The sequence below is a fragment of the Hydractinia symbiolongicarpus genome, chromosome 2 (genome assembly GCF_029227915.1).
Source record: "Hydractinia symbiolongicarpus strain clone_291-10 chromosome 2, HSymV2.1, whole genome shotgun sequence".
Taxonomy (NCBI): Eukaryota; Metazoa; Cnidaria; class Hydrozoa; order Anthoathecata; family Hydractiniidae; genus Hydractinia; species Hydractinia symbiolongicarpus.
The window spans coordinates 14,841,690-14,868,655 of NC_079876.1; the positions used below are offsets into that span (position 1 = coordinate 14,841,690).

Genomic DNA, 26,966 nt, shown 5'->3' on the forward strand with positions numbered 1-26,966 from the left:
CTTCATATTTTAAAAACTTTTTGCCAATATTGAAAATCAACATAGCAATAAATCTTAACTTCATTTATTTTTATCAAAAGAAATAATTTTTGTTGTTTTGATGCATTATATTATAGATATATATATTTTTTTATTTTTAACTTAATTTGCAAATGAGAGAAAATTGATAAAAAAATGAGATGTTTGTTGATTTTTAACCAGTCTTAGGTGAAATTAAATATGTTTTCAAGGAGTGTCATATTTTAAAACATAGTTTAATAAGTAATAGCCATTTTGTATATTATTAAGGATTTATTCATTCCAAGCCGCTTAATTTACTTTTACAATATTTACGCCTTGTAGACTTGTTGTAAAGTGTTCGCTACTGGTCAGAACGGTTATGAGTTCAAATTCTGCTAATTCATGTTACTATAAAAGTGTGAATCCATCCTTTCAGCTTACTTTGCGGAATAGCAGTAGAATTGATGTCTTCAATTGGCTAGTTAAGTGATTGCTGTGTTTTCATGGCTTTCATAGTTTAAATGGGAGCTTTAAATGCACTGGGACGCCCTATTCAGGACCTTTGTTGATAGCAGTACCAGGATGAGCTGTAGAGGATTTCTTAGGTAAATAACTTTATAATGAATAATTACAAAGGTATTCTTATTAACCTTTTAGATAAGTAACATATTATAATGTCTGGTGGTTACGATTACGAAGTGGTTGGTGAACCATTTGAAGATGTTTATTGTGCCATCTGCATGAAACTAATGAGAGACCCAGTGCAATTAGAGTGTGGTCATGGAATGTGTGCAACATGCTTTCGTACTCTTTCTGAGAGTGCAAACACAAGGTAAGTGTTTAGATTGTCGAGATTAATCTTTGTAGGATCAGGGCTTAAAATATGATGCTAGGGCTGCAACTGTGATTCACATCAGTTTTCGCATTTCATAATCTTAATATCAATTGGCTGTGTTCAGGGTGTTTTCTGCTTCCTTAGGTAATATTGTTCTACCGGAGCTAATTGCATAGCATACCAATCGGGAATTAAAACTTAAGAGAAAGTCTAGAAAAAGACAGTATTTTATATTGTAACACACCTTTGCAGTATTGAACCTTATTTCAAGAATGTAAAATTCATGATTTTGAAATTAATTTTAAATTGTAACTTGATATGTTTTATTAAAATTTAGAAATGTTGAACTAATGTGTCCGCATTGTCGAGCAAAAATAAGTAAAGATAAGGTGGGAGTCATCCTTTTATTAATTTTATTTTATTTTTGTTTAAATGATAAACCTGATTCATGACATGATGTTGTAATTTAGCTTCAGAAGATCTTATGTTGTTTTTTCTCTTCCTCGGCCACAGTATTTCTCATACAAATCTCATATTTTATTGATTCGTTTTGCATTGTGTTTAAATTGTTTAATTGTCCTTTGTGAGTGCTATTCAGATTTTAGTTTTGAGGAATCGATTTTCGAAGGACACTGGAGATTTTTTTTTTTTACTATTTTTATTCTTTTATTTTTGACATAATGACCATAAATAAACATGAAAGATTCACATCTACTTACCTTGTTGTCATAAACCTTATCAAATGAATTTTTTTGCATCTTTTTTGGCCATCATTAAGTATTAGTATGTGAAAAGGTCTTCTAGGATATGTTTTATGCTTTTTCCGTCCTTTGTTTTTTTGTAGTTTTTTGTTAAAACTAATGCTTGTTTATGAATCGTAGCAACTGTGAATATTAGAGCATTTCTGTATTTTCTACCATTCGTGTGAAGCTGATTTATTTAAAAATTAGAGACTTGTTTTATATTATAATACATTAGGTGCAAAAAGTTCTGCACAAGTTTTTTTTAGACTAAATTTTTCAGTTTAAAACAAATTATGCACGTTTTTTAACCTAATTTTCAAATAAATTTCGGGTTGTTAATAAAGGTTAACAAATTTGATAATGACATACGAAAATGAAAGTTTGTGATAATTTTAGATGTTTAAAATTTCCAATAAATAAACGTTAAACGACGTTTCGTTTGTTCGAACTTTTTATGCTTAGAATATTTTCCACTTATTGTAAACATTCAAAATGTCTACATCTACTTCTGTTATAGATACATCCTGCCTTGATGTTTAACAGGATTATCCAAGCAGTAAAAGTTAAGTGCGCTCATCACCGTGACGGTTGTGGCTGGGTTGGTTCTCTTTCAAATGTTGAAGTTAGTAGAGCTTTTTTCTACTTAAGTGGTTAATTTTTTTCTCTGTTTTGATTGCCTAATTAACACAATATATCCACTCTATTTTTCAATTCTATAGTGCAACTGAAATAGCGTGCGAAAAGCGTTTTTAATAAATCCTTGACTAAATTTATCAAACTACGAGGATTTGTGATTGGTATATTCTACGAGTTATCGCATTTGTTTTTAAAAAATATTTTTTTTAGTTGGTGTTCGTTTTAAGATTATGTATATAAGGCTCATGAAATATGTAAAAATTGTTTTTTGTAGTGGAACAAAATCATCATATGTACAATTTTTTGTAGATGAAGAACAACCTCGAACCCAGGGCCTGTAGCGTTTTTTGATATGAGGATGAAACGCGTACGAGGCCCTGGTACAACAGACTTACTCAACCAATGAGAATGCGTATACGGCTTTTTTAAATTATGCTAAAAAGATAATAAATGCAGAAGTATTTTTTGCAACCACAGTATTTTATAGTAACAACAAATATGGCGATGAGCATTACGCAGATTTTTTGGTAACTTGTTTATGAAGAAAATATTTATTAATTCACGTTATTTTTGACTTTCCTTGCATCGTTACAAATTTATCGGTGCTGTTCAAAATTTTTAAACATTATTTTTGTTGTTTCACTGATGGGAAAAAGGCAGCTGACAAGTCAAATGGAATGGTGCGATGAACATCTGTCCTGCTAACGAAAGTAGCAGGTACTTCTCACCTTTTGTTGGGACACAATACTTATATTTTTAAAAAAACTGCAATTTAATTTTTGTTTTCACATGCTAAAAAGTAAACAGAAACTTGGTATAGATGCAACTTTTTTAGTATGTATGCTGGCTAACTAGCTAGATACTGTTAGCTAGCCTGAAGATGCACAACAATGACAAGTAATCTTTTTTATGTCACAATTCAAGGGATATTATTTGACAATTTTTTGGGATAAGAATACTAGCTAGAGCATTAAAAAATATTTTAGGAAATAAAGTATAGCTAGCTGTATAAATAAAAGGAAATATATATATACAAAAAATAACTAATCTAAATCTTTGTTTTTAGGCAAAGGGAAAGAAAATATCACACCACATAAAGTTTATAGTGAATGTGATAAAGTGTGTAGACTGTGTGCTGAGACTGACTTAAAACGATTTAGTCAAATTTTTGGAAATATTGGAACATCAAAACAACTTCAAGAGAAAATACAAGGCACTGTGGGTATCACAATTGTGCAAACTGATAACATAAATGATATAATCTGTCGTAAATGTGAAAGAAAAATTGAAAACTTTGTACAATTTAAGATTTTGTGTCGGAATGCACAGATAAGCTTTCGGAAAAATTGCAGTGTGAAAAGGGTAATATCGTCACCAGAACAAAAATGTACCACAAAGAAACTCAGAGGTAAAATATACATTCTTTCTTACCTATGTTTTAAAAATTACATATATCTTTTTTATATATACTATGCATATACATGTATACTTTTTTATATTTTATATATATTCTTCAAATTTACTATCTTGATTTATAGTGTCACCAAAAAAACAACTGGTTTATGAAAAAGCAGGAAGCACATCACAGAATTCAACAGTGGAATATGATAAGTCTGTGTACCATAAAGACAGATTTGTATTTCAATCAAGACTATTAAGTGAAGATCAAGTTGACCATATCAATCAGAAAGTTAAATTAAGAATACCAAGTACAATCGCAAATATCTCATCTCTCATACCCAGCATTTACTTCTCACAAAAATGTATCATCACAGCATCTATTAAGAAAGTCAAAAGAATTATGCAAGAAAAAGAATGGTAGTGTTTTATATGGGACATTATTTGAAGATATGAATAACTTTAGTATTGAGGCAATTTGGAATGAGTTGAAGGTATCTCAGCCATTTTTAATAGATGTATTTGCTGCTACATCTGGATTACAACTTAGCCCCGATAGATTGCCAGAAGTTGCAAAAGTCAAGTTTTGCTTCATATACTCTATCCTAATGAATATTAAATGGGAAAAGCTATCACTTTTTCAAAGACTTAACACAGTTTCACTAATAGAAGGCGGTGCAAGTAAAAAGGTAATCTTTTGTATCTTTTTTAGCACTTTGGCAAAAATTTAGCATAGAGAAAATAACCAAATTTCACAAGTCCTAAAAATGATTTTCACTTATCAAACCTTTTCTAAAACTAGCAGAGTATAAATGTTATTAGGCCATTTACTCTTGTTTAGCTTCAGCAAAGGTTACACAAGCTTGGAGTAGCTCTATCATACACCTCCCGTTCATACCTGTTGAATTTGATTGGAGGACATTTTTGTGACAAAGCAGTTAATGCAGTCAAGGAAAACAAATCATTACGTGGTACTGGTGACAATTGGGATTTGCGAGTATTAAAAGGCCACATGACCAAGGAACTTCAAAATGAACATATTCATTTATTTGCCTCAAATCTTTACATTAATAGAGTAGATTTTAACCATTTGTCCAATGATGCCCCAATTCGTAATTTAAATGATTGTAATCGTTGCGTTTTCCTGTTGAATAGGAATGATTTAACAAGGCTGAGAAATAATTTCATGGTTTTAGTTGGCAGAATTTGCTTTGAATACCTTCCGAAGTTCAAATTTTTGAAAAAGGTAATACCTAAACACATCCAACATGAATTTTCATATGAAATGGCAAAAAGTTCAGTTATCATCAGTTTACCAATTATTGATGCTAATGAAGTGAAATATGATGATTGTGTGAAAATCCTCAGAACATATGAAAATTGGATTTTTGAGATCTACAAAAAAAGTGGCAGAATAAACGAAAGGGAGGTTGAAAATCCTATTTTTCCTAAAGACGATGCATCTAGACCTGATCAACCTGGAGCACATTTTCAGTCAAGTGAAGATGATCCTATGCGAGAAATGAAAATTCCTTTTGCGGGAGATCAATTGACCCGTGTAAGGTTTGCTGGTGCTAAGGATCTACTTGCAGATGCACATACACCAACTGACAGGTTTGAGCACTGCTCTCCGTTCAAACCAGTGATGTGGCACTGTAAAGCATCTTTTCTACAGGGATGTTATGGTATGTTATACGACAGCACTTCATTTAATCAACAAGGCACATTAAAATTCTTCAGAGAGAAATATAACCGTCGAAATGTAACTCCAACAAAAGTCTTAGATTCGTACGATGGTTGCGAAGAATTATTAATAAGTGTTGGAAAAGCATATATTGTTGTAGGGTTGATGAAACACTTTGGAATGGCCAGCATTGATAGTTACCCTACATTGAATAAATTTAATTCAAATATGTGTCACAAAGAAACAACTGAAATACAGAGCTACTACAATGAATCCATTGGATCTTTTGTTGACAATTACATTTTTCAGAAGGGGCAATCTCCTGAACCAGGTGAAGATGAAGATTATATAAAAAATTATGCATTGTTGGTGTCATATCTAACTATGATTCTACTGCAACTGAAAGATACAGCAGCGGAAGGTGATGGTGAAAGAAATTTGACCAATCAAAAATTGCTTATGCCCATATTCAAGTCATTTAATACACACAGCAAGTATGCATTGGAGATGTTTGTGTCCATAGCACAAATAGAGTGCCTATCAACACCACGTTTGTCTGCACAACTCAAGTGGGGCTTTTTTTGTAACTGGACGGGTGGTATGGGTCGAAATATTGAAGATGATTTAGCTCAAGAGATTTCCAACAACATTAGTAAGAATGTAGTAAAAAGATTAGGTGCAAACAAATCCTTAACATCTATCAGCACAATTTGCAAAGCAACAACAGGAATCAAGGCACTTCTAGAAAACCTTGACAAAGTTCTAAATGTACCAAAAAACAGTTCAAGACACACAACCGCAAGCCCTTATGAGGATGAATTACAAATGATCAATGATCTACTACAATTAGATCCATTTGAATATACACCTGGACGCTTTCATCCATCATTTAGAAATATAAAAAGAAGCCCTCAGTTATACCTTGACACTAATCATTTCCATCAATGGCTTACAAAGCATAAAAAGCAAGTTTCTGGAATGTAAAAAATGTATATATATCTCACACACAGGTTAGTTTACACACAAAAAATAATTCCATAATAAGCTAAGAGTAGAATATATAAGAAAACTAAAATTGATTAATGTATGTAGTAACATTACCTCACATTGTGTATTATGGAATTACTTCAGTGTGGTATACTTCTCAATAACTTTAAAAACTCTGCTACTAACAAATTCATCCCACAACTGATATTCTAACAAGCTTTCCACATCGTTGACATACTCAATGTTAATAATAATTTCTGAAAATTTTTCAGCCAAGTTTCTTGTATCCACAATGTTATAAAACTCCATGGCTGCATCATGTGTGGCTTGGTCGTGATCTGCCAGTATATTATCAAGTTCATCTGATAGTTTCTTTAAACTCTCATCTGATACTTCTCTATATTTAATACGTTCCTCTTTTTTAGGTTCTTTCAAGAGTGAAGAATCACAATTGCTACAGCATTGATCCTGGGGTTGATAATGATATCCAAAGTGAATCATCAATACTTTACGAAGGCATTGTGTCGTAGTACAAAAATTCACCATATGTTCATCAACTTTATTTTGTTTTAAACGCCTACTCCTGATATCATGCCCGGTATAGTACAATCTTGCCAATGCTTCTTGCCCTCTTCGACCAGCCCGTCCAAATTGCTGCATATAGTCTTCGATGGTACTTGGTGGACTTATATGGAAAATTTGTTCGATATAGGGTGCATGAACACCCATACCAAGCGCAGAAGTTGCTATTATAACGCGAATGTTTGAAACTTCTTTTGCAACTTCAAGGAGAATTTCGTTTTTCATTGACTTTGTTTGTGGTGCGTGAAATTGCACAATTAAACAATTGCTAGGGTTTGTTATGTTTTCAACATACATGTGTTCCTTTAATACATTTTTTATTAACTTGTATATATACCCACAAAACCTCAATCCACAATATATAATAGTTTGAGGAAAACTTTTCTTTAGTGATTTTAGCTCCTTTGCAAGTGGCAAGATGATATTTTCAATACCTTCTTCACCAACTTTTCTCTTTTCTTTGCACATGTATACATTTTTTCTGTTTGGATTAACAGATATTATTGTTGGGGTTTTCATTCCAAGTGTATGTTTTATTTTAGCCAGTGTTTTTTCTGTTGCGGTAGCTGTAAGTGCGATAAAAGGTACCTCTCTAAAAAAAGCTCGCATTGCTCCCAAGTTTTCAAATTCTTTGCGAAATTCTTTTCCCCTTAAAGATAAAGAAATATATATATATTTTAGGATTAACATTTTGTTAGTTATATATAATAATTTTGTTAGTTATATATAATTTTATATCTGTTTTATATTATATATATACATTTTTGTTATTCAGTTGTTGTACAGATATTCTTGTCTTTGTTATTTTATTAGCATTTTGCAATTAACATTACATTATTGCATATTTCCTTATTAGAGAAATTATTCTTGTATATATATATATATACATATATATATAATATTTAACTTTTTTAAAGTTGTAGCTATATATATACCTATATAAATAAAGTAGTACTTACCAGGTGTCCAAGCAGTGAGCCTCATCAATGACACAAGCTTTGACATTTTTTTGATAAATTTTCGTTTTCATCAAAGTTCTTCCTCTCTCACTCAATATAGCCTCTGGATGGCAAAATAGGAAGTCACAATGACCATCCAATACAAATGATGGTAAGACATCTTCTGTTTTATCACTCAGACAGATATCCTCAAACAACGTCTGTACAGCATTCTCCTCAAAATTTAAGTCACGTAGGATGTAGCAAGTCATTCCTACTTTTTTCAGAAAATTCACTTGATCTTCCATAATTGCGTTTAAACAAGTGATTACAATGACAATTGAAGATTTTTCGTCTTTGTTTCTCATGACATCTGGTAACAGTTGAAAAATTAAAGATTTCCCATATCCTGTTGGAAACACCCCAATGACATCCTGTCCTCTTACTATGGACTCCAAGCACTTGACTTGTTTGGGTTTAAAGTTAAGGTCAGGAAAATTTCGACACTCCAGAGATCTTTGAATTTTCTCCAAAATTGCGAAGGGTTCCATTGCATCATCTGTTATTTTTGACGTAGATGTAAAATTTAGAAATTCTATTCTATAATATTTAAAATAAGAATAATAATAAACATTTAAAGTGGCTATCCCAGAAAATCACAAAAACCTATAGTTAGTGGATTGTTTCCACTATACAATACTATATGTATCATACACCACAAAATGACTAGAAAGCCATTAAGGGTTGTATTTACTCTGTAATTTTACAGTGTAGCTATAGGTAGCGCTGGCTAAAGTACCCTCCCGCCACTAGAACACCATCTTCGATCGAAAACGTCACGCATACATTACGTTTCTCTGCATGCTTAATTTTGGGCGAATTTCAGTCTGTTGTACCAGGGCCTCGTACGCGTTTCATCCTCATATCAAAAAACGCTACAGACCCTGGGTTCGAGGTTGGATGAAGAAAATCAACCAAAGAAAATAAAATCAAAACGAAAATATGTGCATATGATTTAGCCATCCTTATAGAGAAATATAATAATTAATAATTTGTTTAAAAGAATAGGCATAAGCAACGTAATTGGTTAATAATCCTCTATTATTAAAGCTATTAAGCGTTATGCAGTACAGTGTAACTTCTTTAGCAACCATTATGATGGTCATAAATATGAGGAAGTAACATGACAGAAGAATTGCAAAAAAATGCATTACTCAAAAGTTTTCTGTCACGATATAAGCATATATATAAAAATATACAAGCAACGGCTGATACTGTGTTCCTACGATGTTTATCTATTTCAATTTATAAATTAGTTTTGGTAAAATATTAAGTTTAAAATCTGTAAATGTCGGAAATTTTAAATGTTTTCCTTGGTATACATATAAATAACTTCATCTTTAATACAAACATTGATCACAGCATACAAGCAGCGAAAAAGATTCAGATTCAGACTGATGAAGGATGAACTGTTGTTTAAAACATTGAACTTATCCACCTTTTTTAGCAGAATCTGTTTTCACTGACACGCTTTTAAAAAATGTTTGTGATTTTTAAAGTTAGTGAGCAAATTTTTGTAACTTTTGTAGCTATTAGTTTATAATTACAAAAACACGTTTTTATCTATCTTTACCAAGAAATATTACCTGAGGTGACCATACGCTGAGCAGGTTTTGACAATACCGATACAGATTTTCAAAACATTTAATAACATTTTGTTTGGTTTTTTTCAAGAAGTTTCAATTTTTGTCTGCCGCTGTATTTAAAAATGGCTATACGAGGTTATAAAGTGTAAAGCCTAAGATACATGCCAAATAAGTTCTTTATTTGGCATGTATCTTAGGCTACATTATCACCCCCCCCCCCCCCCCCCCCTTTCCCTGCTTACTAACATTCTGGTAAATAAATGATTTAAGAAATGTATACTTTTGAAGCTTGTTATCTTTGTTTATCATTTTGCGCTAAAGCCTTTTACCACTAGGGATCACTTTACTTAAACACAAATCTACGTAACAGGATATACGCACTAGGATGCAATTCATGCCCAATAGCATATACGAATGTTCATACACTTGCCCTTTTAGGACCATTTAGCTGGAGTGTGTGAATATGAGGACGATCGATGTGCAAACAATGGTTGTGATTTTGTATGTTACCGATATCAAATGGCTGAGCATGCAGTTTCCTGTGAATATAGATTGACAGAGTGTGCATATTGTAAAGATATGTATTGTTTTAACGATGTAGTAAGTAAATTACTATTTGTCGTGTAGTTTCTCCTGAGCATTGAATTTTGATTATTAGTGCATTAACTACAGTATGGACTAATTTCACGCATACAACATTCACCACTTTTAGCATGGGTTTAATTTTGCTTTGGAGTCAAAAGTGTAGGTAAATTAATAATATAGTCTAACAAAACTAAATTTGTGATTTAGAGTCACTATGATCATTGCAAAATGTATCCAATACCTTGTCCGCATGCATGTCCAATTGGTTCGATTGAAAGATCTAAGGTTTTGCATCATTGTATTTTGTTTTTTATTGTTTCTTTCTTAAATTTAAAATTGCAATTGTTACAGCTTTATGCATGTAAAGTAAGATTTTGTAATCTTAAAATAGAGATTTTAGGACGTACACTACATACATAATTTTTTATTATATGACTTCAGCTGCAAGACCATGTAATTCAATGTATGAATCGAATTGTTCCATGTCAATTTGCAACGCTTGGGTGCACCAGTGAGGTAAACCTACTTTACGCTTTCTCGAAGGGAAAGATATTTTCTCTATATAATGTCATTGTTGTAAATAGCAGATAAAGGTGTTTAGACACAGCCTTGCTTGTGGATTTGCATCATCTGTTAGCAATTCCACGAATTCAGACCTAACTATATTGGCTTAGTACATCCAGGGTGTGAGTCTGTTGATCTACTTAACATCTAGTCACCATAATTTCGTGTGAGTACATTATCCATTAGGAAATAAATAAGAAATAGGCACCATCACCCTCAATGGATTTCAATTTTTTATAAGCATACTTCTGTTGCTGTTACAAAGACATTAAAAATTAAAAAATCCTTGCCCATAACTTAACAAAATTATCATTCCTATCCAACGTTAATTTCTTGATTTCTTTTAAACTGTCACTAATCTTGGTGGCATCTAAAAAGGAGAAATGAATAAGCCCAAAAGTATTGTGACCTGATAAAAAATGGCATCTTTGATTTAGATTTATTGGAAGGATATGGAAAAGCACTTAAATGAACACACACACAATCACATGGCTTTGCTAATGAAAGAGCTGGTTAACACTAAAGACGAACTATGTAACACAAAATTAAAGTTGAACAATGCAACCTTAGAGTTGGCTGGATTAAAAAAGGAAGTACACAGACTAATACTGTCTGAAAAACAAAAAGAACAAAAGATTGTTAACCAAAGTGTTCAGCTAGTTCATTCTGCTATTCACAGAATCGTGAATTTTGAAAAGTTAGGATCAGATATGGAATTAGAGATATCGTCAGCCCATTCCATTATTAAAGATCTTCTAAAGAAATTTGACAAAAAATGCAACGTTGTAAATGACAGACTGGATGAGCTTCGAAATTCTGTTGAAGATGTTATAGACCTGGCTGTTAGTAAATTAAAGAATTTGTTAGACTCGATTGCTAAGTTTGACATCATTGAGTTATGTAATGAAGTATTAACGGAAGAGGAGGATATAACGGAAAACATGAATAATGAAATTCGATCAGCTGTAATCAAATGTCATGAAGCAGACATGTCAAAATTGCAAAAGAAATTTGAAGCACTTAATGAACTGAAAGCTGAAGTTTGTTACGAAAAACGATTTGCCGGAATGTTATCAAGTATGTCGTTTGATGATTTGACAGATGTGTTCGTAAAAGTAAAAGTTGAAGAGGGAAAGAAAAGTGTTCCTGGTCTTTTATCCGTTGTAAAATCAAATGATGTGTTGTACATTGATTTACAGTCGGTATGGCATAGAGTCGTATCGGCTAAATCTTTCGCATTATGTCATTATTATTCACCAGATACTATCACTGCAGTTAGAGTGAGTGCAAAGAAGCATCAATTTGAGCTCCTTTACAGTGCTTTGGTAGAAAATGGTTATGTGGTTAATGATATAGTTTTGTTCAAACTAATCTATTAGACTTGACATTTAAAAGTGTAAATACATAAGGCGTATAACTTTCTTCTTTGTGCTGAGATCATAAAAATAGCTTAGGCAGAAAATTGAATATTTTTTTTATAACAAAATCTTTGAAATCTTGAAAACAAAAGTTCACATTTGTTCATATTGGTTCATCTTATGGAAAAGCAAGAAGAAGTTAGGGTTACCAAAGAAATATTTTGTGGAACATGGTACTGCTCAGTAATCTGTGACATTTTATCTATATAAATTGTATTATAGTCAGAAAAAGGTAGCGATTTTCTAAGCACTGCAATAGGAAGATTTTAAACAACCTCAGTATGTCTGAGAATTTATAAAATTATTTTTGTGTCAATATGCTTATTATTATTTTTTTATAGTTATAAAATAGATTGCATCTTGTTGTGTTTCAATGATGCATCTATAAACATTTATTATCGAAGTTTTAAATTCATCTTATATTTTTATATGGCTATGTTAAGGAAAATTTAAACTACCGATTATTATTACCAGAGTTTTATATACAATCTTACAGGGTATTTTCTGTGTAAATATATGTACAGACTTACTAAGATATACCTTTGACTTATTCCACTTCATATGCGATTTCTGGATTAGCATACTATTGTTGATTTTCGAAAAAAACGATGTCCTAATTCCGAAATCTCGTATTCTCGTGACGGTGTTACTAAGTTCGTTGGACCTGTTATTTAGATGTGGTTGCTATATGCATGGTATGTTTAAGATAATATGTGATTATATAAGAGCAAAGCAAAAAATATCTTAGCTGCTTTGACATAAAGTTCACAACTTTGTTTTCATTCTCACTGTTCTGTCTTGTGTTTGTTTACAACTTGCTGCCACTTTTAAATTTCTAACTCACGCCTGAGATGACATGTCTATTTCTTTAATTATATTGAGGGTTTCCTGCTGTTTACAGAAGCATGTTTAGACCTTCGTTGCTATATATGCATGGTATGTTTATGATATGTGAGTATATAACGCCAAAGCAGAAAATATCTTAGCTGTTTTTCCAGATAAAGTAATGCTACTATTTTTCAATATCTAACGCACACCTTAATGACATGTCTATTTCTATGGTTAAATCGATGATTTCCTCGCACATTGTTATATATCATTGCATATTGTCTTTAAACTTTTTATCAAACTGATTGAAAGCTATTAAGAAAGCTGGAAAATCGTTTTAGGTGATTGTTTTGCATTCATAGTGAGGGTTTTGCGTGAATTAATTTACTTATTTCACATTCTATTTTATAATATTGTTAGCCTTATTTTTTTACTATTCAATTTTTGTTAACGTAAGAGAAATATAAAATATTTTGAACCAAATTGTTATATTATTTTGAAAGAAATTAATTATTATAAATAAGCCTTTTTTTAAACCGTTTTTTAAAAATTGATCGCAAATATGATTGAATGTCTAGTACAATTCAGTAAATAGGTCAGTGTACATTGTTTTTTGCCTTTCATGATTAGATTTTGTAGAGTTCAATTTTTTTAGCAACCCCTCCCGTTTAAGGATTTTGAAAAAAAACATCACTTTCTGCAGGTGAAATAAAATGGAACAACGTCTTTTAATAAAACTTATGTCTATATAACAGTGTTAATCAATGTTTGTTTCAACATTCATAATTATGATCACAAAGAAACACAAAGAAACTGCTATGTTCTTTTGATTATTATTGCAATGCAAGGGTATAATACTCAAACTATTTCGAACACATTCTCCACTTGAGATAAATGTTCGAAATTGGCGTAAGAAAAACAAATCTAACCAAAATACCCCGTTAATGACATCCCCCCATTTTATGGATTTCTACAAAAATCGATATTGTCCCATTTATTACCAGCCACTCCCCCCCCCCCTTCCCCGTTTTTAAATTTTTCCAAAAATATCGACCCCCTTGCTATTACACCCCCCCCCCCCCCCCTACAGATACCTGCCGATCTTTTCCTCTTTTTTCTTTTGTTGTTGTTTTTGTTAAATTGCCATTTAAATTGACTAAGATGTTTTGCAATAATGCTGTCTAGTAGGATGTAACACTACGACTAATACCACTGATTCGTACGTTATTAATCACGGTGATTAAATGTTAAAGCATGCATAAGACCCTGAAAAGGTAATTCACTGTGGTATTAAATTTCCTTTCCCTTGGACTTCAATTGTTGTCATAGTATCAGTTTTTGTAAAGTAGGTACATCAATAGGTATAATTCACTCAACTACCTCTATATTATCTGTTAATTTTGTGTCTCTGATTTGTCAATTCTTTCTAACTGTGAAAATGATTTACTTCGTCAGTGGTTAATTCTTTGTGTGATGATTTTGTAAGATGTTAATTAACTGAATATTAAAAAAATGCGAAAGGACTGATCAAGAACCTGTACATCGTTGTGATCTGTCCTCAATATACAAGCCAGTCTAATGACCATGATCCTTACAACATGAGTATATTAAATGTGTTCTATGATATTTTATATTGCATATATATTGTTTGCATCAAGGAAACTTTAGCATAAAAATTAGGTTACGGATTTTTAATTTTGGCTTTCCTAGCAGCTAGATGGGTAGTGCTCCTTTTGCTTAGATCATAAAATGAGAGTCGTCATACCAAAAAAAGTCGGTCCGTGGAAAACAATAGGAAAGATCTGTCATTTGAATTTTGATGACATCAGCAATGACCTGACAATAAAGAAAAAACTTTTTATCCATAACTATTATATAAAAAAACATTACGCAATACGTGCAATGTATAACATTTATTACTAAGTTGTAATAAAATAATGTAATAGACATTTTTAAGCTTTATTGTATAAACCTTTTTTCGCAATTTAACAGACAAAGCAATATATTGATTTTTAAGAGCTGCATCAACTAACAAAAAACATAAGTAAATATGTCTGGTGGATACGAATATGAAGTTGTGGGTGAAGCATTACAAGATTTGTTTTGCCCTATTTGCTTGAATTTATTGAAGAACGCTATGGAATTAGAATGTGGACATGCGTTGTGTCAAACTTGTTTGCAAAATCTCGAAGCAAGCAGCAAAGAAAGGTAGATTAGATATTTTGATATAAATTGCATTGGATAGTTGACAAAAAACCTTACTTGAAAAAGAAAGTGTCAAAATCTGATGAATATAATTAACTAGTTATAATTATTTGTGCTACCACCTGCTATAATGCATCCAATAAACAGTTATTTGCTTCATGGAAACAAAGCTGTCTTAACCCATACACTCCTTCCAACACGGAGAAGTGTAAATATCTATCTTAAGCATAATCCTTTAGCATAATTACAATGTTGATTTCATTATATTCCTTCCTTTCTCTTTTCTGTTTAGAGGTTTTGGTTTTGTTTGCCCAAGTTGTAAGCAAGAAATCCATAGTGAACGTGTAAGAATACTGATAGACCTGAATTTTCACTTCAACGAATATGGGTGCTTCATATAATTATGCATGTTTTCGCATTTTCTTAGGTAAACCCTGCTAAAACGATCAATAGAATCGTTCTAGGTGTCAAAGTAAAGTGCGAACATTTTATGAAAGGATGTCTTTGGATTGGAGAACTCAGTAATATGCCGGTAGGTGTCCTTTGTTGAGAATTAGGTTGTGCTAGGATTCTCTTGCTATGGTTTCTCTTGTTATAAATTGTTTATTCTCAATTGCTTCCAAAACACTTACTCTTTTCAAAGAAATTAACAAGGCAAAAAATTAGCGCGAATTCTAAAAATTTTAATTAAAGCTGGTCGCCATTCAGCTCCTTTAACGCTATAGTTTCAAAAAACCCAACTCATGTTACACAACTCGTGTAGAGTGAATAAAAACTGTCGCTAACTCTGTGCAAATCAATGCGTTATAGCTCAGATGAAACAGTTAAATCAATTCAATTTTTGGATTTAGAACGCTATCCCTTTAGCTCAAAATAAACATGAAAATAATTCTGTATAATCTTTATTCGCACATATATGACAGTTAGTGAAGTGATACTGCGGCTTGTCGACCAATCAATCTTTTTTTCTAAGGAATCCTTCACCATTATTTAGTTAATGAAGTATATATAAACTTTTTAAAGAAAGGCTACTGATAGGTAAAACAAAACTTCTGAAGAAATTAGAGTTAAGAACTGTAATTTAACATTTAAAACGAATTTTATATTCTACTTTTTAATTTAATTCCTTGTAAGTTATTGTTTTATCAATAAATCCATTTTCAAAAATTTATATTTCCTGGAATAAAGTACTGTACCAAAGGTTAATATTATCATTAATAGCGCTAAATGTTACTAAAAAGCTTTTTAATTATCAATTGTGGAAATATTTTTTTAGCACCACCTTCAAAGAGAGTGCAATTTTCAGCTTGTAAATTGTACATTTGAACAATGTAAAGAAACAATCGAACGTCATATGCTATGTGGTCATCTAGAAGAATGCTTGTATCAGCCTGTAACATGCGAGTATTGTTCGGTTGCATGTTTGAAATTGGAAATGGAGGTACGGTTTTGTGCTTCACTACATGATTTCTGTATATTTTTTCAATTAGAGTTATGGATGGATAAAATGAGCTTATCTCTTAAGGTGTGTCGTTGTTTGTTTTAAGATCACCATTTAAAAAATACTAAAAAGTATGACAAAAAGTTACCCTGATATTATTTTCTTTGTTAACTGACAACCGGAAAGTTCAAATTTGCCATTGTAATAACCAACTTCCCAATTTCTTTTCACCTACAGAAGCACCATTGTATTTAGTTGCACGATGCATGTGATCATAAACGCGTAATAACATCGATCGCATAGTTACTAAATGCGAAAGGGTTTATATGTTTTCATACTAATGCGTATATAAATAAATCAATAATTTTCAGACTGTAATAAATCAATTAAAGTTTCTGTATTATTCTTTATGAATTAAACGTTTTAGCTTACTTAAATTACCTGGCTGTTGCCTTACTTATTATAATCACTTCTCTTTTATCAAATATTTAAAATACTCGCTGTAAGCTAATTTTTAAAACTAAGAGATTTGTAACTATATAATACCATATATGCATATTTAATCACAGTATTATCCCCTGTACTGTTATTTAAATATCCTCAGGGATGTAATGCTATGTTTAATATGTGATTCCGTAGTTATTTGTATTGCCACAAAGGGTCATGCCATATACCTATTAGCAGTATCTGATTGTCACTAAATTAAAAGTACAGATTGTACTTTGGATATATATAAGTCCAGTTTCTGGTAGACATTTTGAGGTCTCCTTTTACGTTTTTATCTTCTAGTCTGTAGTTATCAAATATTTGTTTTTCATATGTGTCTACATTTTCAGACAGGGTTTTACAGCGTTGTATAAATCTTTGATAAACCAATTTAGCTTGCTAGCTTATGGAAATATGTCTCTTAACTGTTCTAGCTGGGTTTTTTTCGAAATGTATCTAGCTACACATTTTATTACTTTTTATGTTAAGTAATGTACCATAATTTTATATTATGGTTAATAGTGAACGTGGCTAGTATGAATACACAGTTTTAACAATACCAGTATGTTTTACCAAATATACCCAGCATGACTATGACTATCGGCGAGTTAGAACAGCTATTCACTTCTGTATTGAAAAGGTATCAAATTCAGATTTATAATTCCTGAGTTAGAAGTATTTCCTTTTTCTATTCTTTTTCTTCAACTGACTTCTGTCATTATTGACAATTTCCTCCATTAGATTAAATGGCTGTAATTTTTAAATAATTTTGGACATAATGAATTAAGTGGAAGAACGTGTTATAAACATTACTTTAGCATAATTGGCGACCACAAGGCAAAGGCATTTTCCTATGATTTCATTTACTTGTTTTGTATTTGACCCAAAATTCTTACCCCCTCAGTGCTCAGTTAAAGGCGATCTGTTTACCTACTGCTACACGTGATTAGGACGGCCCTTTTTGTAACATGGCAATAAGAGTTTTAAAACTTTCTAAATGTGGCTGAAAGAAAACATTTGTAGGATCAAAACATTGAAGTACCAATTTTCAACTTCTGATGAAACCTCCGGGACACATTTTTTCCCCGCGGATGCAATGGGATTTGTTACGTTGCATATGCCTAAAATGTGTACCATACCATTTTTACCAAATTATACAAAATTTTTTTGTTGCAGAAAGTTTCTTTTAGTATTTTGCGAGTTGTGGTCAGATAGAAATTGCGTTGCGTGCGATTGAGGCTTATGTTTTAAATTCACAAGGTTGCAGGAAAAGACATAAATCTATCTGCAGATACATCTTTTAAGTGTGATTACGTAGCTTTATCTATGCTTATTGTTAAACAAAATCATTGCTGTTTCCAGAAGAATTAGGTGACAATAAAATGATTAATAAGCTAGGCATTAATTAGAAATATATTTTTTGTATGTCTGATTTTTGATTGATTTAGAGTCATCACAGGAGTACGGATTCGTGATTGTGTAATACATGCAAAACAATTGTTATATTTCCAGGAGTATTATGTTTCTATAAATCCATTTTTGAAACTATGTTCTTGTACACTCATTGTAAATTCAGTGTACATTCAGTGCATCTATGTTACCTTTTTTTGTTTTTGCAGACCGAGAAGTAAAATTAAGTATTGTTTACACATTTTATGAATCTGTCAAATGGAGATGCACATTAATACTTACTTTTACCTTTCAATATGGAAGAACAAATAAAAGGTTGCAATCAACTCGACAACAAGATTGCATTCATTGAATATTTTCTCATTTAGGATCATTACAACACCTGTGAGAAATATCCTGTTTTTTGTCCAAACAATTGTTCATTGGAAAAAATGGAAAGAAACATGGTATATCAGATTTAGTAAATTACTTAATTAGCTGTTTTGGAAATTATTTGAAGATGATTTTACACTGGTCAAGTAAAGGTTTAACTGCAGTTTTATTGATATTTGCCATACATTTCAAATATTATAAGTTACTTTGAGCTGTTTAGTGATGTATATTTTAGGTGGGGGATCATCGTAAAAGTTGCAGTAATGAAGTTATTGCTTGCGAATTTTCATCATTTGGGTGTCAATTTGAGGTAGGTTTTAGGTTTTGGTTTTGTTGGTGTGTTTGTCTGTTAGAGTATATAGTACATAAGTAATATATGTGTAGGTCTTAATTAAAGATTATCCGATCAGGGCGTTATTGACACTGTAAGAAAAAGCTTTTGTAATTCAAACAATAAGCAGTCACAATCCCAAAATGGAAGTAAATGTTTCTAACCATTGTAAGTCTGAGATTCCACTTTCATACCGTATTTCCCAGCTTTAATAAACTAACAGAGAAAGGAACTCTATTATTGTCATTTAAAGACAAACATCAATAACAAACTGTCCAACCACGTCTTTTACATATTCGAGAAAACATGGATATTGCTTTCAGTTTAAACACGAAACATCCACCTATTCTTTTGGAAACCTTATGATTTATAACATATTTTTTTAATTACAAAAATCTAAAATTTTGCCTGGAAAAACCGAAAAGGGAAGATTTTCTAGGTTTTTCTAAAATATTTATTTTGTGTACATAGTTTAAATCATATCTTTGGGCTTACAAGGACTTGGACATGCTCAACTGTGACTGGTATCTGTTTGTTTACCTTTAATTGAATTCACATATTAAAAAAACGAGAGGTAAAAAAGGTGCAACAAAAAAGCACGCGAAGCAACTTTTGATGTTAATTTGCAACTAGGTATTGAAAAGCAAAATTATTTCATTACTCAATAAGAGTAGATTTGAATGATATGATTTTTTGGTATAAGCTTCTAATGCTTGCACAGTTTTTAGCTAGAAAGTAAGATAATTCTTACGTCTGCCTAGTTTATTGCTTTAACCTAAAGTAGCCCTATTCAATAGAGAATTTCTGCCTCATTTTTATTTTGATGCCGTGAATACTGTATATTTTTGGAAAATATGTGCCTTATTCTCGGCATGGGTAAAAGTTGTGTTTTTCTGTTGTGTTCAAGTTCAAAATGTCTGATAAGTTTTATGCTGTTCGATATATACATTGCCACGCCACCTATTTTCTCAGTTTCTTTTCACAAATGCGTAGCCCTGCATTTTGTATAAATCATTTACATCTAACAAGTTTTTGTTTACGATATGAGTCTCGGACAGTGAAAAAGTATCAATTTTTTCACTGTCCGATTCGGAGATTGGTGATAAGTTTGCCAAATTTTAGAACAAACCTTGGATGTATTGATGAAGTACTTCTATACATCTCGATTTTTAAAATTGAGCGAAAGTGTGATCAGTTGGTTCTGAACAACTTTCAGTATCTTTATATATGAGGAATAATGTCAACAAGAAACTTTTAGGGCAGAGTGTCATACCAGGACGTCTTGTGCAATTAACTAGTAACGAACTATACGTATATGTTTCTTCCGCAGAATATTTTTGATCGACTTGTAATGTTTCAGTAATGTGATCTGATAAAGCAAGTCAAATGGATTTTTATGCAATACCAAGTTTAAAATTTACTGTGCTGCTTATGAGAACAACTTGTGATGAATTTTCACACCTTACCATATTACCAAATTTTTACCAACTAGGTTTAGATTTCCTCACTTAAAGCCATGCGTTTTTTTAAATTCCTTTTTTTTTAACTGACTAATATTTAATCTTTTTTTAAAGAAGCATATGCGGATTGCACATTTTTTTGAATTTCTTTTAAAAAAAACAACAAAGTATCATATAATATCACTGACATATGTTTGCATTGAATTTCAGTTGTATTGACGCCCAGCATTCTTTTACAGCAATTTAATTTTAAACTATATGAGGTTATTGATGTGTTTTATTATCAGTCTTCCAGGAAATATCTGCTGCAACACGGTCAGGATGCTTCTCAATATCACTTGTCTTTAACTCTAAAGAGCGTTAATGAAATGACAGTAAAAATGAAAGACATGGAAGAAAGTATAAAGATACAAATTCTGGAAACAAACAGAACAATTGAATTTATGAAAACTGAAGAAATGACCAAAACGGCCACTACGGAAAGGAGGATTAGTGAAATGTCAGCTGAAATCCAAAAAATAAGTCTTAAAAACCTTGAAGCAGGCCGAACAATTGAATGTATTCGAAAGGAAGAAATAAGAAGAGTTGCGAAGGAAGAGATGTGGTACACAGATAAACTTCTAGATCTGTTTAAGTTAGAAATAAATAGTGAAAATGTGTGTGAGGAATTAAAGCCATCTTTTGATGATGTCGTAAAAGAATTTGATGAAAATTTGGGGTTGATAAACAAAGGGTTGCCATGGTTAAGGGATGAGTTAAAAGGAATAGCAGCGAGAGAAGATACTGCAAATAGAGAGAGGTTTTCAAATCAATTTAGGAAAAAATTAAAAAAATGCATGTTGGTTTTGAAGAAAGATGTGTTTGTTTTTGAGATAAATGAAGAAAAACTGTTTAATCAAGTACTTAGAAAAATATTTGAAGAAGGTCAGGAAAGACATATTGAATCAATTTTGAAATGCGATAAAAGATTTCATTCTTTGCTTAACACAATGGAAATAAACACAAAGTATTCATGTGGGAAAGAACACTTTTACAAACTTAACCTCTTTAAAAGATTTCCGCTATCCGGTGCAGTTTTAGTCGATAATGAAGATGTATCTATATCATTTTGCCCACCTGGTAAGTTTAGATAAATGTTTAAATGTGAGAACAAATTTTGAAAATAGATCTTCAAAATAACTAAGAAAATAACACAAGATATAAAAAGAACTATGAAAACTTAACAGTAATACTAACACATGTTTTTGTGGACGTTATCAATATTTATAGCCCAAAATTTAGTATTGATGCACGAAATATAAGCAAGGTATTAATAATAAACCACCATAAATACAATAATTATAAATGAAGAACCACAATATTGCTAATGTCGGCAAAAAAGCATTTTTGTTATAATTTCTTTTCTGCTTTACTTTTAAAGTAAAAACTTTCGTGGCAGAAATTTTGCGATTCTTCGGAACATTTCTAAACACAAAATCGCGATAATCTTTTTTTTCTGTTGCAAAATGAAAGTTAATTCTTTAAAGTTCACTTCTAATAATTATCCATTTCTGTCGAGTAATCATCTTAAAACGAGACCAATTAAAAACATTTTCTCTTCTCTATGCCACATTTCATGAGACCGCAAACTAATTCTATAAGAATGAGGAAAATATATCACCGAAAATAGTTTTAGTAGTAATTCCCCCTATTCAATGTTGATTTTGCACGAAATTTTCACAAGAACAGCTCCAATATTGACTAAGGGGAAAAGGGATACCATTTCTCGCTTTCGCAAGAATATTTTTTCCATGGTTGTAAGTCACAAAGACGGTTGATTTGCTTAGATTTTTAAATAAAAGTTTACTTAAATGTGCAAGTCTAAAAATCTGAAAATTAATCAAAATTGTATTTTATTTTGTCCTATTTTTAGTTAATTGTGAAAGTTATATTTCGAAATTTTAAATTTTCTTTTCTCGCGAAATTTTCTGCCCGCGGAAGTATTACGCATTGGAATGTAGCTAATGCGGCGTAGAATACACTAAAAGACCTTTTAAATATATTATGACAACCAATCTATATTGGTGAGAAACAACCTTTATCTCTTCTTTTTTCCTTAACTTTTTTTGTGTTTTTTAAGTTTAACTAAAGTACATTTTTCCGATTTTTTTCCACACTTGGCAGAGAATGGTAATTTACGGCACCCTGTTTTATGTTTTTATATTGTCAATCAAAACATTAGTTAGACTTGGTATTTTTGTTACTGTAGCTGTCTTCTTCTACTTCTGAAATGCTATGTAGACTGAACTTAGAAGTAAACGTTTTATATAAAAAAATTTTTCTTCTTAGGCTTCCTTTATTGGAAGAAAATTAATCCTGCTGTGAAGTCTTTCATTATTTACAATTCGAAAATGGAAGAGAAAATTTACGACATTGATGCTACACAGGAAAGAGTAGATGTTTCAAAGTTGATGAATCAAATTGTAAATGGTTGTATACTTGTTAGTTATCATTACTAAACAGGCACCCCATAACGTTGCACGTTGCGCATTTAAAGTTTATGAAAGAATGAATTTTTATTAGTAAATATTTGTGTTCTTGAAAGGCGTTAATTTACTCATATGCGCTGTGCGACGAACACGTGTGCACCGAAAACGTATTTTGCGCCTAGAAAAAGCAGAAAATATAGGTATAATGCAGACAAAACAAAGCGCAGATGCCTTCTTTTATATTTTAAAATGTCCATTTTGCCAGCGGGTTTACTTTTTTTGTACATCACGTGATAAAAACGACTCAATTTGATTTGCTAAAATAAATTTAACGGCTAAATTTCGAAAAATGGTGTCCTCACGCCACCAAAAAAAACCACAAAAGAAGGATCTTGAAAAAAAGTAAAATAAGTTGTTCAAAAAAGCATATTTAAGAAGAAAAAAGTCCAAGTGAAGAAGTAGAAAAGTGAAGTTGGAAGTGAAAGTTGAGCTATGTGGAGCTAGAAGTAAAGTAAATTTAGAAGTAGAAAATAAAGGCCACCATAAAAAGCACAGAAAAACGATCCCTTTACCTTGAAGAAAGGAAAAAAAGTGGTTTAAAAAAGCATAGCTATGTATTTAAAAAGAAAAGAGACCAAGTGAAGAAGTAGAAAAGTGAAGTGAGAAGTGGAGCTAGATGTAAAGTAAAGTTAGAAGTAGAAAACAAAGGCTAGAGTTTAAAGTGGATTTGAAATCACAAATAGTAAGAACTTTGATATTTTTAGACGTTTGGTTTTTATGTCGGTGGAGCAAGCAGACTCGCATTTCTCGCATACTACTAATGTTTTGTCCTAAAATTCAAAATGCTACATAAAGCTGTTGGCTGACTGAAAAACGGAAAACTTTGGTTTGTTGAACTGTAATGTTATTAATTTTACATTACTATTGTTTCTCTTTATATGTGTTTTACTAAGCATAAATAGCTAGCTTTAGTTTTAGCTAAGTCTTCCCAGTTTAAGTATATTTGACTGGGTGTCTTAGCTACTGTTAGCTAGCTAATGTTAACCTCCAAGTCCAGCTCCCCATCCCATGCTAGCTTTAACCTATGACTTCTGTTGTTTTCCTCTTTTTTAATAATCTAACTACTATAGTTTCCAAATTTCCCTTCTTTTACAAGCACGAATTACGATGTAACAAGCTAGCTAGCTACCTACAAAATCGTTCGAAGACTTGAACTTTTGCAGGATAGTAGGATGTATTTTTATGCCCATAGGTTATAGATGAATTCTGTTGTTTACATTTTCAGTGGTAAGCTCTTTCGGCTTTGGCATTTGCATGGCAGGGAAAAAGATTGGGGTGCTAGGTGAAGCAAAGTAATTATCAGTTCATTTCTTTAAACAAGGCATTCTTAATGAATTCAAATAAATCAGAAGGCATCAACCTACACTCGATAATAGTTCATAACCCCAACGATGTCCCCGTTAGAAGAAATTCACAGTAAAAGACCTTTCTTCACCAAATCCTTTTTTCCTGCCACGCAAAAGCCAGAGCCAAGGAGCTTACCGCTAAAAAGTAAACAAATGACGTCACGCTGAAATTCATTTATAATTTTTTTTTTACATTGCCTGTGCACTTTATAAGGGGGACCACGTGCAATATGACAAGTGGAACGAATTTTATAGAATTTAAAGTGTGTGTGTTAAGTTATTTATTATTGTTTTGTTTCTGATTTTGTAATCTAATGGGCGATGACTGTATGCCCGGAAATGACTGATTTTTCTAAATTTGATGTGTTTCACAACCTTTTTGTGGAAGATTGATGGGTAATGGTAATGTACGACATGCTGAATGAAATTATTTTTGTTGATTTAGATGTGTTTCTCAAAAACCGATCTGTTTTACATTTTGTGTAAACTTTTGTTTACGAACCGTTTACAATGTTTCCAAAATAATGATCTTTGTTGATTCAAGTTTATTCTTTACTCATTGATTTTTCACATTTAGGTTTAAAATTGTTGGAAAAAGAGCAATACGGAACTAAAAAGGAAAATTTTTGTGTTCTTAACTGGTTGATTTTTACATTTTGTGTAAATTTTTGTGGGAGAGGATGGTATCCAACCGCAATGAGTGATTTTTCTAGATTTAAATTTGATGTTTTTGAAACTATATGGCGTTTTCATATTTTTGTAAATCTTTTAAGGGAAGACAATATTTAAAATGTGTAAAGAACTTATATTTGTTGATTTGTGCTAACTCTTGCAGGCCTCCTTTTTGACACTTCAGAATAAAATACTGAGGGTTTTCAACATAACCACTTATAAGATGTACATATTTTAGATGCGTTATTTCTGACATTGTTATTATCCGTGTTGTGACTGTCGGTGTTGTAACTGGTGTTCTTACTGTCGGTTTTGTGAGTATTGGTGAGTGTGGATGTTGTTAGTGTCGTTGTTGTAACTTTTTATCAACTAGATTTTACACCTTGCAAGCTGTTCTTTTTGATTTTGTGTAAGATTTGTGTGGAGGATTTAATGCGATTTTACATTTGACATTTTGTGTAAGATTTTAAGAACATCTTTTTTTGTATATGCACTACTGACGTCAACAAAACATCTAAAGCAACCTATTTTTCATTGGCCTTTTGCCTAAGTGAATTTTTACACGGGCCTTATCGACTAGTTATTAATAATAAAGAATTAATTTTGTAAGTAGAAGAGAGATGAGACCAAAAGAAACAATACAATACGTTGTTACGAAATAAAACCATTTTTAATAAAATTAATTTGATATCTATTTGTGTATTCAATTTAGGTTTGTTAATTGCTATATTAAAAGCAATGACATTAAAACTTTTTAACATTTTGAGGTTTAAGTCTTTTAACGTATTAGTGAACTTCTTATCGTAGTTTTGTACTTCAGGTATTTTGATGCAAAACAGTATATCTTTTTGACAAATGTAATTAATTTGGCGCTTAAACAAGACTTCTAGCGTGAATATGCGAAATTGTTCTTTTTTGTTCACAAAAAATATTGGAATATAAAGTTAGACGAAGAAGATTAGCTATCGATAGCGTGTTTATCATGAACATTTGAAATAACTAATTTTTTAATGATTGGTCCAGTAAAAAATTTGATTGCTTGTAATTCTGTTATTTAATAGGGATATTTATTTTTCCATTCCAGACTGTATTTCGCCTCAGTCTACGGATTAAGTCACTAACAAAACAAGCTTTTCAAGAAATCAACTGTTATATAAGCATTCGAAGCATACTTCGATAAAGTGCAGATAGTAAATCCCAGTATTATCTTCTTTAGGAAGTTTCCTCTCAAAATTATGTAAGCACTATCACCCAGTAGAAAGTATTTCATTTATCTCTTTCCGTTTTCGCCTGTTGCTGTGGTTGTTGCTAATGCAGCAAAGTGTACTAATTTTATGTACTCAAACCAATAACAAATATGTTTTACAACATCTCATTTGCACACATACACATAATGTTCAATTTGGTACGTTACGCAAACTTTCTATATCTTTTGATATGTGTAGCAATAGAATAAGTTAAAATAGGAAGAAAACTTTCCAATAAATGCACTGGACCACTTCATTAAAGTTTTTAATGTATTAATTAAAAGCATCGTATAGAGAAGGATAGCTATTTTTGTTACTGTTGGTGAATATTTTCTTCTCTTTTTTTGCACAGAGAAAGTATTATAATATTCATTATAAACGAATGCACTTTAGAATGTTTTTTAATGCGGAATTTTCATAAAAAACTAGCTGCGATGTATGTATATGAATATGTATAATTGTTTCCTTGTTGATTGTATTGTTAAAGAAACTTTTCTATTGTGATTAATGACTGTACACATTTGTTGAAAGTGTAGATTAAAATCTTTCTAACAATGAAATGTTGTTTTTAATAACATACTGATAGAGTTTATTGCATTGATTGAATTTATTAAAGGAGCCACA

At 31.4% G+C, this 26,966-nt stretch overlaps 4 protein-coding genes across 7 annotated transcripts; 3 read left to right on the forward strand and 1 right to left on the reverse strand.

Annotated features, from left to right (window-relative positions):
* Positions 1 to 327: 327 nt before the first annotated feature.
* Positions 328 to 13,367, forward strand: LOC130629605 (TNF receptor-associated factor 3-like). Of its 3 annotated transcripts, XM_057442859.1 has the most exons (7): positions 343 to 832; positions 1,173 to 1,224; positions 2,096 to 2,200; positions 9,888 to 10,049; positions 10,242 to 10,319; positions 10,476 to 10,550; positions 11,036 to 13,367. In XM_057442859.1, the coding sequence occupies exons 1-7, from the start codon at positions 675 to 677 to the stop codon at positions 11,975 to 11,977; spliced, it is 1,572 nt and encodes a 523-aa protein (XP_057298842.1). In that variant the 5' UTR covers positions 343 to 674; the 3' UTR covers positions 11,978 to 13,367. The 3 variants fall into 3 exon arrangements, with proteins under 3 accessions (XP_057298844.1, XP_057298843.1, XP_057298842.1); XM_057442861.1 differs by lacking the exon at positions 10,242 to 10,319 and having other exon boundaries at positions 328 to 832; XM_057442860.1 differs by lacking the exon at positions 10,476 to 10,550 and having other exon boundaries at positions 337 to 832.
* On the reverse strand, positions 2,625 to 8,695 carry LOC130629608 (uncharacterized). 2 transcript variants are annotated; one of them, XM_057442868.1, is made up of 2 exons: positions 7,825 to 8,695; positions 2,625 to 2,649 (listed from the first exon to the last, which is right to left on the reverse strand). In XM_057442868.1, the coding sequence occupies exons 1-2, from the start codon at positions 8,352 to 8,354 to the stop codon at positions 2,640 to 2,642; spliced, it is 540 nt and encodes a 179-aa protein (XP_057298851.1). In that variant the 5' UTR covers positions 8,355 to 8,695; the 3' UTR covers positions 2,625 to 2,639. The 2 variants fall into 2 exon arrangements, with proteins under 2 accessions (XP_057298851.1, XP_057298852.1); XM_057442869.1 differs by lacking the exon at positions 2,625 to 2,649 and adding an exon at positions 3,854 to 3,992 and having other exon boundaries at positions 7,825 to 8,559.
* LOC130629604 (uncharacterized) lies at positions 4,065 to 6,280 on the forward strand. Its single transcript, XM_057442858.1, has 2 exons — positions 4,065 to 4,301; positions 4,454 to 6,280. Exons 1-2 carry the CDS (start codon positions 4,065 to 4,067, stop codon positions 6,278 to 6,280), a joined length of 2,064 nt encoding a protein of 687 aa, XP_057298841.1.
* A 1,256-nt stretch (positions 13,368 to 14,623) lies between the features above and the next one.
* Positions 14,624 to 26,902, forward strand: LOC130629609 (TNF receptor-associated factor 3-like). The gene is made up of 9 exons (XM_057442870.1): positions 14,624 to 15,052; positions 15,342 to 15,393; positions 15,477 to 15,581; positions 16,326 to 16,490; positions 18,755 to 18,832; positions 18,994 to 19,068; positions 20,837 to 21,668; positions 22,878 to 23,011; positions 23,782 to 26,902. The coding sequence occupies exons 1-9, from the start codon at positions 14,895 to 14,897 to the stop codon at positions 23,836 to 23,838; spliced, it is 1,656 nt and encodes a 551-aa protein (XP_057298853.1). The 5' UTR covers positions 14,624 to 14,894; the 3' UTR covers positions 23,839 to 26,902.
* Positions 26,903 to 26,966: the final 64 nt, after the last annotated feature.